Source organism: Protopterus annectens, chromosome 17.part0, assembly GCF_019279795.1.
Source record: "Protopterus annectens isolate FY-2018-M chromosome 17.part0, PAN1.0, whole genome shotgun sequence".
NCBI classification, from domain to species: Eukaryota; Metazoa; Chordata; order Ceratodontiformes; family Protopteridae; genus Protopterus; species Protopterus annectens.
Window position 1 is genome coordinate 691420442 of NC_056751.1, and position 12279 is coordinate 691432720.

The 12279-nt window shown below is 40.3% G+C and overlaps 1 protein-coding gene across 11 annotated transcripts in view; it reads left to right on the forward strand.

The window, feature by feature from the left end:
* Window positions 1-12279, forward strand: part of LOC122791844 — a 2266858-nt gene that overhangs the window by 1651917 nt on the left and 602662 nt on the right. For 2 of the 11 annotated variants that reach the window (XM_044059809.1, XM_044059808.1), the window contains exon 2: window positions 3331-3532. The exons of the other annotated variants lie outside the window; for them this stretch is intronic. In XM_044059809.1, the coding sequence (XP_043915744.1) occupies window positions 3488-3532 (45 nt within the window). In that variant the 5' untranslated portion in view covers window positions 3331-3487. The remainder of the gene's footprint in view (window positions 1-3330; window positions 3533-12279) is intronic. 11 annotated transcript variants of the gene reach the window in all.

Consider the following 12279-nt stretch of genomic DNA (forward strand, 5'->3'; position numbering starts at 1 on the left):
CTGTTTAATCTCAGCCTTACCACAGGATACGTGCCCAAGGAGTGGCGTACGGCAACTGTGGTCCCACTCCACAAAGGCGGTGCCTCTATGGACCCTGGTAATTACCGCCCCATAAGCTTAACAAGTCTAGTCTGCAAAGCTATGGAGAGGATCATAATGGAGCTCATAAACAAAGATATAGGGGACTTGCAGACATTGGACCCGACCCAGTTTGGCTTTGTCAAGGGAAGATCATGCCTTTTGAACTTGGTTGACTTCTTGAAACAGTCACCAAGGCCATTGATGAGGAAAGGCAGTCCATACAGCCTACCTTGACCTTGCAAAGGCTTTCGACACAATACCCCACTCGGGTATTGTAGAAAAACTACCAGCTTAAATGTAAACCCATATGTCACAAGATGGGTTGCAAACTGGCTTAAGGACAGAACCCACAGGGTTAGAGTTGCTGGCGCTGTGTCAGACTCCAAGCCGGTCACAAGTGGTGTCCCACAGGGCTCGGTCCTTGGCCCCTATTGTTTGGCATCTACTTCTCAGAAGTACAGGCCAACATGGGAGGACTTTGGCTGACAAAGTTTGCAGGCGACTGCAAACTGGGTGCCATAGTGGAAAGTGCATCGGACACGGATATCCTTCAGAAGGGACTCACGGAAACAGATAGCTGGTGCCAGAGCCATGGCCTGAAGTTAAACGCCAAAAATGTATAGTCATACCCTTTGGGAAAAACAAGGTAACCCCAAGCTACCATATAGGTGGCAATCCACTAAGCACAGAAGAGGTTATCAGGGACCTGGGGACCCAGGTTGACAGTGGCCTTTCTTTTGACACTCACATTGCTAAAGTGGTTAGAAAGACCTTCTACATTGCCCACCTGATCATGAAGGGATTCACATCCAGATCTAGTGAGGTCATTGTTCCCCTGTACTCTTCACTTATCAGACCAATGATCGAGTACAATGCCCCATTCGGGATGTATCTCACCCGACATCTGCAGCAATTGGAGAGACCCCAAAAGTTCCTCACCAAAAGGATAAAGGGACTCCAAAATCTGTCATATGCTGCCAGATTGAAGAAACTCCAGCTCTATTCAGTCGCATACCGTCTGCTCAGAGGTGACATGTGCCTGACATACAAGGCCATGTCCAACCCGAATTAATGGACATGCTCCACCTCAAAAATCCAAATCCACCAAAACCACTAGAGCAAGCGACTTAAACCTTAGCACGGATATAAATAGGGGCGTGCTGGAGGGATAGATTTATCACTCAGAGACTCCCTATGCTGTGGAATAAAATCCCGGTCCATGTGAGGCAGAGCACCTCGCTGACTCTGTTCAAGAGAAATCTAGACTTGTGGATGGGAGATCGTAGGTTTACCCCGGGAATCATCTCTGTGTCACTGCTGGACAGAGGCACAACAAACTAATGGGCACAGTATTTTTTCATATAAGGGGTGGCGTAAGCCACAATAATTTGGGCTAGGCTTATAAATGCCTTAGGGCAGATAGCCTAGTATAAACCTATGAACCTATGAACCTATGATGCTTAACAAAAGCTTGTTAGGACAGCCCAAGTGTTGTTCAGATCAGGTCTCACACCAGGGGCTAACATAACAGCAGACATTGCAGACTAGTAAACAGCAACAAGTAAAAGAGCTTGTAAAAGCTGTTCGAACTTCACAATGCCACATTTACAGAGTGTATGGCAGATTGAAGTTTCTAACAGCTTTCTAAAACTGTTTTACCTTCTACTAGTGCAGCATTTCATTTCTGCCTGGTGTACCTCATAAATGGCTGGATTTTGCACAATGTCATTGATTTTGCCCTGTCCCTCATAACAGTTTTGATTTTCTGGTAAATTGCTAAAGATTGCAAGCAGTCAATAATGCTAGACATTGAAGTTTTCAAACCTCTTATTATAAAGAAAATGCACATTGATGCAGAACCTGTTGTCCTGTTAACATTTTAAGTGAATTGGAGTGATATTTAAAAACTTTTCCTGATTTTGATCCATTGACTCGACATTTTTTGGATTAGTTCTGAATTCATAAGGATTTTCAACTGGTTTAACTCTAGTGAGTGAAGAGAAATAATTTAACCATTTCTAGGCATTTGATTGCTATATAATCTTGAAGAGTGCTGTTTTGCTATTGGCCAGTGTGTTTGCTTTAATTTTTATGGCTTTTTCATCTTCTCTTTGTTGTTATAAATTGCCTTCATTTGCACAGTCCAGAGCTCATTTGTTACATACTGCTACACTCTTAGCTACAACGGTATGGATTGTGACAATTCTCCACCAGATTTGACTAAAATACTAGCCCTACTAATTCTGTGATAAGTCCATTTTGTGTTCTTATAGTGTACTGCAACAGCAGTGAAATTTTGGGTGATTATTAGTAATCTAGTTGAGATTTCCTGTTGGTTTAACTCTAATAAGGGTGGCGAAAGAATGTAGCTGTTTCAATGCCTCTGATTGCTATATAACCTTAAAGTATGTTATATTGCTATTGGCAAATGTGCTTGTTTGAATTTGTTCAGCTTTTTCAGCTTTTCATTGTTGTTTTAAATTGCCTGTGCCTGTGCAGTCTTGAACTAATTTGCTACAAGATGCTACAAGCTTAGCTGCAAAGCTACTGATTGTGATGATTTTCCATTAGATTTGACTAAACTACCAGCCCTACAAGACCTGGGATAAGTACATTTTCTGTTCTTACTAAGTTTATACCAATAATTGTGTGCTTTCTGGTGATATTTTGCTGAAATTTAGTACTCACTTAACCCTAGTGAGAGCAGAGAAAGAACTTAGGCATTTGAAGGCTTCTGACGTTGTAAAATCTTTGAAGAGTGTCTTTTTGCTACTACACAGTTTGCTCATTTGATTTTTTTTGCTTTCCCTGCTTTTCTGTATTATAAATTGCTCGCATTTGCATGCCACTGCTAATTGTGCAGCCATGATTAACTGTGCATTGTATAGACGAAGATATCTTGAGCCATATTTTTCTCCTCGCCACCTAACCTCTCCAAATAATGTTTGATTAATGTAATTAGCAATATCTGTTGTGCAGACAGCCGCCTACACTTGTGCAATGAGGTGCACCATGCACAACTGATCTGCATAGTAGTCTATAGCTATACCTACTTTACATTCCAAAAATTAGCGTGTCTTTGCTTCATGTTAGCCTTGGCAGTTAATAGTCTGTCCACATAGTGCATATCCAAAATCTACCAACTGCTAAGGGTAATGTGAATCACTACAAGCCAAAAGAAGTAAGGTATCCTGTTAAGCTTTTTACTATAAGTAAATCATCAGTCTTATCAATGTTATTTTGTAAAAGTTTCAGAGAATGCAACACCACTTCAGAATGGAAAATTTACAGTTAAATCCATGTAAAGAAGAAAGGAAATAAACACGGCCTGAACATTTATGGACCCTTCAGCCAACTGCCTGCTCAGAAAATTAATAAAAATCCAGTTTTACAATTAAATGAACCGATGGATAAAAACATCATTCAGGGTCACTATTATAAGAGAGGAGTGGTGAGTACATACATCTAGTTTTACTATAATGTCATTTACAGGGCTATTGCTGTGCACCAGGAAGGCAATTTAAATATACAGATTTCTGAAACACTTTTCATGCTGTTGGTAAAGAACATGAAAGCCTTAGTTTATCTTCTCCTCAACTAATTGGATTTCCAACTGGATGTTTGAAAAATACTGATGCTTAGAAGGAAAGAGAATTAGAAACGGAATGGAAAGCATTAAGCCAAATTATGCCACAGGAGTCAGTTTTGAGTTAGCACTCAAAACTGTCTAACTATCTCTAAAAAGTTTGGAAAACTTGTGTTATCAGATGATGATTCTCATCATCTGCAACAAATGCTGGACAGTGTGTTTGTCTAAGAAAAATAAAATACTAAGAAGAGCGAACTTATGACATATGGCACCAAACCAGGTCGATACAACTTATTACGTAAGTAGAAACAATTAAGAATGGGTATCGTTCTTCAAAGACCATGGAGTCTTGCTATACTATTCTTTGCCTTTCAGTGATCATATAAATAACATCGGCATTAACAGCTATAAATAAATTGGTTGTGTATTGAGATCCATAAAATCTAGGAAATTGTTGTTAATTATGAAAATATATTGCAGTTGACTAAGGTCTAGAAAGGAACACTGTACCTCCCTATGACAACAACTAAAAAAGCAAGGTATGAAATTGTGGCGTATTCTGAAGATGTTAACCAAAAGAATAAGAGATGCACAAAAGTGTAGTTCAGTTCACTCCAAGATGATTTAATTTATTTTTTATAAGGCCTCATATGATAAATTCATGTTACAATTTATACTCACAACAAAGATCCATGGTCACAACAATTGGAGAGTAATATGAACGTTAAGTAGAAACATACGGAAAATGCTTGATTCACTGAGATGGAGGTCCCCGGATGGATATATTTACTGCAAGCAATAAGTTACGTTGTAACAGTTTAAAGGAAGAATTTGATACATATTTATTTATTTATTTATCATTTGTTTGGGAATGTCCGACTGGGACAGAGACTATTTTCAGCAGAGCCCCAGGGAGAAAAGCTCCAGAGGCATGTCTTTGGAATGTGGATCACCTGGAGGAAACCCGCGCAAATGCAGGGTGGATATGCAGACTCTGCACAAAAGGCAACCAAGCCGAGAATCAAATCGGAGAACTTCTTGCTGTAAGGTGGCAATGCAAACTGCTGCACTACTGCACCATTGTTTTGAAATTTTGAATATTTTATGGGGATAATTTTTTTTTTTCCCTGAAGGACAGCATGCCCTAGTTGTTTTTGATGTGATTACTTTGATGCAGGAATCACCTACTTTTCCTAACCTACTAACATCACTTCCACCTCATATTTATATACAGTCACTCAGTTGCCAGTTTCCTAAAATAAAATAAAATAAAATAAAAATAAAATAAAATAAAAACAGAGACATTTTAAGGAGACCACCATGATTTATACCACCATGATTTATTGAAACAAACAGATTAGATTTCTAGTTGCATCTTCTTCATGATTCTGTGACATACAGATATATTCAAAATCAAATCAACTCTATATGAAAAGGAAATCTCAGCATTTTGTATCATTTATTTTAAAATCCTGTCCTATTTGCTTAAACCTCCTTAGTGTTCACTACTCTGAATGAGAAAAAAACATAACAAGCTTACTCCTAAAACTATTTTAATAACATGCAAACTGTTAGAGACTGTGCAGTGTAACAAATCAACTTCAAAAGCAAGGAAATATATTTTTTCAGTATTATATAATAGGTATCAAGTATTAAAGGGTGGACAGTATTTTTAGCATTGCTTCCTAATAACTAAAACAACTCTGGAAATGCAGTACAAACAGGATAAAAAGCTGCATCCCACCCATCATAATGCAGTGTGCGCCAGCAATTTATTTACTAAATAGCAGGAAAAAGAACTTGTTTGTTATCATACAGTAATAGCCATTTATGTCAGCATGTCCAGCATTTTAAAACAATTAGTAAATAAATCATATTCATCTTTCTTGTACACATGTACCAATAGCCTAATAAAGAATATCCTGCCTGATGAATATTTTTCAGCTGATCTTGCTGCCCCCTGTTGAAAATGGAGGTAAATGATCTTTACAGGGAAGGTTCACTAGCTTTGGACAATGCAATATCACAACAATAGTCAGAGCTATCAGCCTCTAATTATAACAGACAAAGACAAAAAAAAGAATGAGGGACAAAGGCTCAAAATCAGGAACATGTTTTAAATATCGCTCTTATAGACTTAGAAATTTACTAGAATGACAGGTTTTACATTAGCATGCACTTACTGAAACATGTAAAATCTGCAACACAAATGTATGTCTGTGACAGTCCCACTCCTGGTCAGTAATCAAGGGCCCTCAATCCTCACCATTAACACTGATGAGGGATGGCCACTAGGGATAAAATGGAGGCACACAGTATTTTGAGATGCAGCTCTCTGCACCAAGCACAATTTCCCTTAAGAGCACACAGGGAGCCCATTCGAGACCTGGGGCTGGACACTCTCTCTCTTTCTCTCTGTAGGCCCAAAACAAGACTCCTCACTGACCACTTTGGAGCTCTGGGTCCCTGTTCTAAGTAGCTGACACACACACATGCACACACGCACACACACACACACACACACACACACACACACACACACACACACACACACACATACACACACACACACACACACACACACACACACACACACACACACACACACACACACACACACCTAGAAATGGCTGGCACAGATCGACCAACTGTGACCCCTCTGCCCAGACTATATGGTAATTATGCTGCCACCAGTCAGGTACTGTAAGAATTCTATAAGGGTACTCAATTATACTGAGTAAAATTAACACTAACACAAATGGTAGAGTCTGACCAGTGCAGCAAGGCTTTCAGGAGTGGCCACAGTGTCACTAAAATAAGCAAAAGTACTCTTAAGATGTTAAAAATATTCTATAAAAGATCAGCCACAATGGTAGGTATAAAAATATTTAATAATAAATAATAACATAGAAAACATAAGAATACTGAATACCTAGTTACAATAAACACCAGAGTTTCAATCACTGAAGATATAAAGTAATACAGTTGAATAGATTCACACAGATAGAGAAAAACAATACTTAAACTAATCTCACTATATTTTTCCTAACTGACTAAAGAAGTACTGTCCCCTAGTTAAGTTACTTATTTCAGCAAAGCAAGATGATGAGTGATGAGTTTCTTACAACAGCAAGGCAAGATGAGGTATGTGGTTTTGTGAGATATTGGTGAGAGATCTTTCTTGTCAGGTTCCAAAAAACAAAGTGCTGCTGCTAGAATTCCATCATATCTGTCACTAATATTTAAAAAATAATTTCAGTGCTGGTTATAAAATGACATCACATCTGGTCACCTGACTCTGGTACAATGCACACCGAGAGCTTTGCTAAGATCTGTTGCAGCATCTGAAAGCTGTAAGACAATTTCGAAAAGTTCCATCCTTCCTTCCAGGGTAACAATTAGTTCAACCCTAAGGACAATGCAGTAAGATTCCTAGTCCTGGTTTTACCAGACAGTTTTGTCTCTTGCTGCAATCAGACATGTAAGATAAAATATTTATGGCATAAACCAACCCATTTAATTTTCAACCTATTTTTCAAAATTAGATGGACTGAGATCATCTTCTTCCCTTCCAGAATTCTCTGTTAAAACATATACTTTTAATCAGTTATAATAATTCTGTCTGACATAAATATATATCTCTTTTCTGTCCAGCAGGACCCACTGTTGATGACTCTGGAAAAATGTTACTTGAGAGAAATTAGCCTGTCTGGGAACACATTAACCTATACCCTGTCTTGAAAGATCATCTGCATTGCCATTGCTGACCTCACTATGGTGCTGCACTGTAATGTCATATGCCTGCAACCCTACGCTCCACCTTAATAACTTGGCATTTTGCTGGCTGGCATGATGTAGCCATGTGAAGGTATTGTGGTCTGTAAGCACAGTGAATTTCATTCCATACACATAGGGCTGAAGTTTCTGCAGAGCCCATACTATTGCTATACATTCTTTTTCTGCAGCTGCATAACATTCCACCCAGGGTTGGAGTCTACAACTGGGTGCTCTTCTCCCTCTGAGGAAACCTGGCTAAGTACAGCCCCCACCCCATGGTTTGAAGCATCAACCTGCACAAAAAATTATTTGCTGTAATCTGGACTGGTGAACACAGGGGGTCCTCCCAAAGCCCCTTTAAACTTTCGACATGCCTGCAGCTTATTGTGTCTGACAGCAATGAGTCCCTTAACCTGCTATCCCACAGCGTACTATCAAGCTCAAGCACTCCTGTCATACCTGACCTTTTTCTGCTATTGGGTTCCTGACATGTTTTCATGGGCCAATCCCATGAGCTCCCAAGCCTTGTCCTGAGAGTTAAGTTATGCCACAAAAGAATCCTTATGGGATTCACAGTCATCCTCCCATTCATCATGAATCAAATCTAAAGTTCCCCCTCATGCTATGCCCATACAGCAACTCAAAGGGTGAAAAAAATATAGATTCCTGGGGATCCTCTCTGCATGCAAACAGCAGATGGGGCAAATATTTGTCCCACTCTCACTTAAACTAATTTGTAAATGACTGTAGCATGGTCTTTAGTGTAGAGTTTAACCTGTCCACAAGACCATTAGTCTGGGTAGGAGGTGGTCTTTAGGTGCTTCACCCCACAGTGCTTCCACAGACAAGCCAGAATGTCTGACATGAAATTGGTACTTTTGTCAGTCAGTATTTCTCTAGCAAAACTTACCCTGCTGAAAATTTCTAACAAAGCATTTGCCACCTTTTCTGCCTCAATGGAGACAGAGTCACCACATTAGGATATCTAGTAGCATAATCTACTACCACCAGGGTATAGTTCTTCCTTGTGGAACTTGGGGTACTCAGTGGCCCCATAATATTCATACCTACCCTTTGAAAATTGTCTCGTCAATCACAGGCAAAGGCATCAAAGGAGCTTTGATATTGCTCCTTCCTTGCCTACCTTTTGGCACTGCTCACAGGTCTTGCAGTATCTTATTATATCCCTTGTAATCCCAGGCCAATAAAAGTTCTGCACAATATGTGTCTTGGTACACTTAATACCCATTTGACCTGCAAAAGGAATGTCATGGTCTACGGTTAAAAGTGCTAAATGATAGTGTCTAGGCACTACCAACTGCTATATTGCCTCACCCTCTAACCCTCCCTCAGGGGTCCACTCTGTATACAGTAATCCTTTGTTCCAGTATATAAACTCCCCTTTTCCTGGAGAATCAGCTCCTTAACTACCTCCTTCAAGCCTCATAAGGTAGGGTCTGAAAGCTGAGCCTGTCTCAATTCTACATTTGTGATCCTTCCCAGCTCCCTTTCCACAGAAAGCATGGTATCTTCTGACAGTGGTGGCTCACTGTCAGCATGGTTACTACCAGTCAGTTCTGTCCTTAAAGTCACTTTGTCCACAGAAACCTCAGTACCTGCCAGCAGCTGCTGCTCACTTTCAGGCTCACTGCTGCAGGGTAGCTTCCTCCATGAAATAGCCACTTGACCAGCCCCAGGTTCAGGTGTGGGGTCTTTCTGGGTCTCCCCGGGCTACCTGAACCACATGCCTGTCTCTACGCCTGACTGCATGTAACTGCAGGGACACAAGGTAGTGCATTATCAAAATCATTCCATGTCAAGATATCTGGAGGGATGTCCTCAGACACACCTACCTGTTTGCTTCCTTTTCCACCCTCACAGTCAAGGTGAGCCCTGGCCAAAGGTATTTGGAATAGAGTCCCTCGTAAAGCTCTGACTGATTTGGACTGCCCAAGTAAGTACAAGTCCTCTATAACCACTGCAGGCTTCACAATGGTTATGTCATAGGCTGTGTCTCTTTTAGCATTTGCCTGTTTTCCATCCACTAAGACAGGATGCAAACTCAAGTGATAGTTTGGAACCCCTGTTGTCTCCAGACAAATTATCACTGACATGCTGTTATTCCCACTTGCTTGGCTTCCTCATCTTGTGTTGTCCTACTTGCTTCACTGGAAATTTGCATGCTATATATCGCCTCTGATTACATTTAAAACATCTAACCCTTGATCCTGGCCATATACCTGAACTAGTGGCTTCCACTGGTACTGATGGACTCTGTTGGGGTGGTTTAGGCTGCCCCACCATGGGTTCCCTTATAGCCATCTGCAGCACTGTGTATCCCCTTCTTGTGCAGTGATGCCCTGCTTGCTAAGAAGAGATCCCCATTTTTCCCCAGCTCATCTATCTACGAAGATACACTCCTAGTTTGCCAACCAGATTCTCATGCCCTCAGGCAAAGTGCTAGGGGCTTGTTCCCTCACCAAAAGGTCTGCCAGCCTTTCAGAAGTGGTGACCTGAGACCCTCTCACCCACCTATGAAAATAAGTGCTTAACTCTGCAATATAATTACATGCACTTTCATCTGCCTTTTGTCTATGCTCACAAACATTTTTCCTGTAAGCTTCAGATGTTAACTTAAAATATTCCAATAAACATTGTTTAACTTTATCATAGTTTAAACAATCTACAGTTTAGAAACAGCAGTTACAGCTTTATCGTGGAGTAAGGGGGTCAGGAACCATAGCCAGAGCCCTTGGTCAACATTATACTGTTTACATACTCTTTCAAATATAAGAATAAAACTAACAAAATTATCACTCTCTCTAAACTGTAGAAGAAATTTACTGACCTTTATTGCTTCTGGGGTTTGGTTGTTCTCTTCCCCATTACCTCCATGACCCTGATGAAGAATCAGCATCTCCCTCTCATGTTGGCACTGTTTGTCCTTTTCTTTGGCCTCCAAAACCACAGTCTCTCATTCTGTTCAACCTCCAATGCTGCAGTCTCTCTGCTAATTCTAATTCCAAACACTTGGCCTCCCAATCAAGTCTCCTTAACTCTAGATGGGTTTTTAATTCCTCTGAAAACAAGTGAACTGCCCTGTTTCTGAGGGCTGCACATCCCTATCATCAGACTGGTTGTCTTCCTGGTTGCTGGTCCGTGCTGCAGCTATGATTAAGGCTGAAGCCATTTTCTCTTTAGTCAGGTTAGCATGCACCAGTCCTTTGGCTTTGCACACCTTGGCCAACTGGTTCTTTGTCAGCTTGATATAATCCTCTTTTGACATCTTTGCCTGATTTCTCTGACTAAACTAAACTAGCACAAATAAATAAAACTGTTGTGAAAATGAAAATCTGCATGCTTTCCTTGTGGCTGCTGAGAGTACACACATCCTCAGAGACAATTACCCACAGGCTACTAAAGTTTAATTACTATCCCACTCAGGTGCCACCAATATGTGACGGTTCCTACTCCAGACCAGTAATAAAGGAGCCTCAGTCCTCACCACTGACACTGGTGAGGGATGGCCCCTGTGAACAAAAATGGATACACACAGTATTTTCAGATGCAGATCTCTGCTGCTGTGAGAGTTCTGTCACATTCAAGAACACACAGGGAACACAGTCCAGACCTGGGGCTGGACTCTCTCTCTCTTCAGACCCCAAACAAGACCACATTGACCACTTTGGAGTTCTGTGTCCTTTTCCAAGTAGCTGATACAGACTTGCATATTTGATTTACACACACACACACACACCTGGGAAAGGCTGGCACAGATTGACCAGCTGTGCCCCCTCCGCCCAAACTATAACGTAAGTATGCTGCCACCAGTCAGCTACTCTAGGGCTCTTACAAGTGCACCCAGTTATACTGAGTAAACTTAATACTAATACAAATGGTAGAGTTTGACCAATGCAGCAAGGCTTTCAGGAGCAGCCACAGTGTCACAAAAGTAAGCATAAATACTCTTAAAATGTTAAAAGTATTCTCTAAAGGATCAGCCCCCAATGATAGGTATAGAAATATTTAATAATAAATAATAAAACTAGAAAACATGATAATACTATCTAATTGCAATAAACACCAGAGTTTCAGTCACTGGAGATATAAAAATGAACACAGTTTGATAGATTCACACAGATGCAAAAAAACAGTGCTTAACCATAACAGTAAATCATAACTAATCTCACCATATTTTTCTGACTGACTAAAGAATTACTGTTCCCTAGTTAAGTACAGCAAGGCAAGATGATGAGTGTTGAGTTGCTTACTACAGCAAGGCAAGATGACGTGTGTGGTTGTGTGAGATATCTGTGAGAGATCTTTGCTGTCAGGTTCCATAAAACAATGTGCTGCTGTGAGAGTTCTGTCAGATATCTCACTAAACTCACTAATATCTAAAAAATAATTTTGGTATTGGTTATAGAATGACATCACATCTGCTCACCTGTTTCTGGCACAATATACATCCAGAGCTTTGCTAAGATCTATTGCAGCATCTGAAGGCTATACAACAAATTAAAAAACTTCCACCCTTCCAGGGTAGTAATTATTTCACCCTTAAGGACAGTCCAATAAGATTCCTAGTCCTGGTTTCCCATTTTTGTCTTTGGCTGCAGTCAGACCTGTAAGATAAAATCTTTATGGCCTAAACCAACCCATTTAATTTTCAACCTATTTTTCAAAATTAGCTGGACTGAGATTAACCTCTTCCCTATCTAGAATTCTCTGTTAGACTATATGCATTTGATCAGCTATAATAGTATTATGTGACATACATGTATACCTCGTTTCTGTCTAGCAGAACCCACTGTTAATGCATTTTTAACACA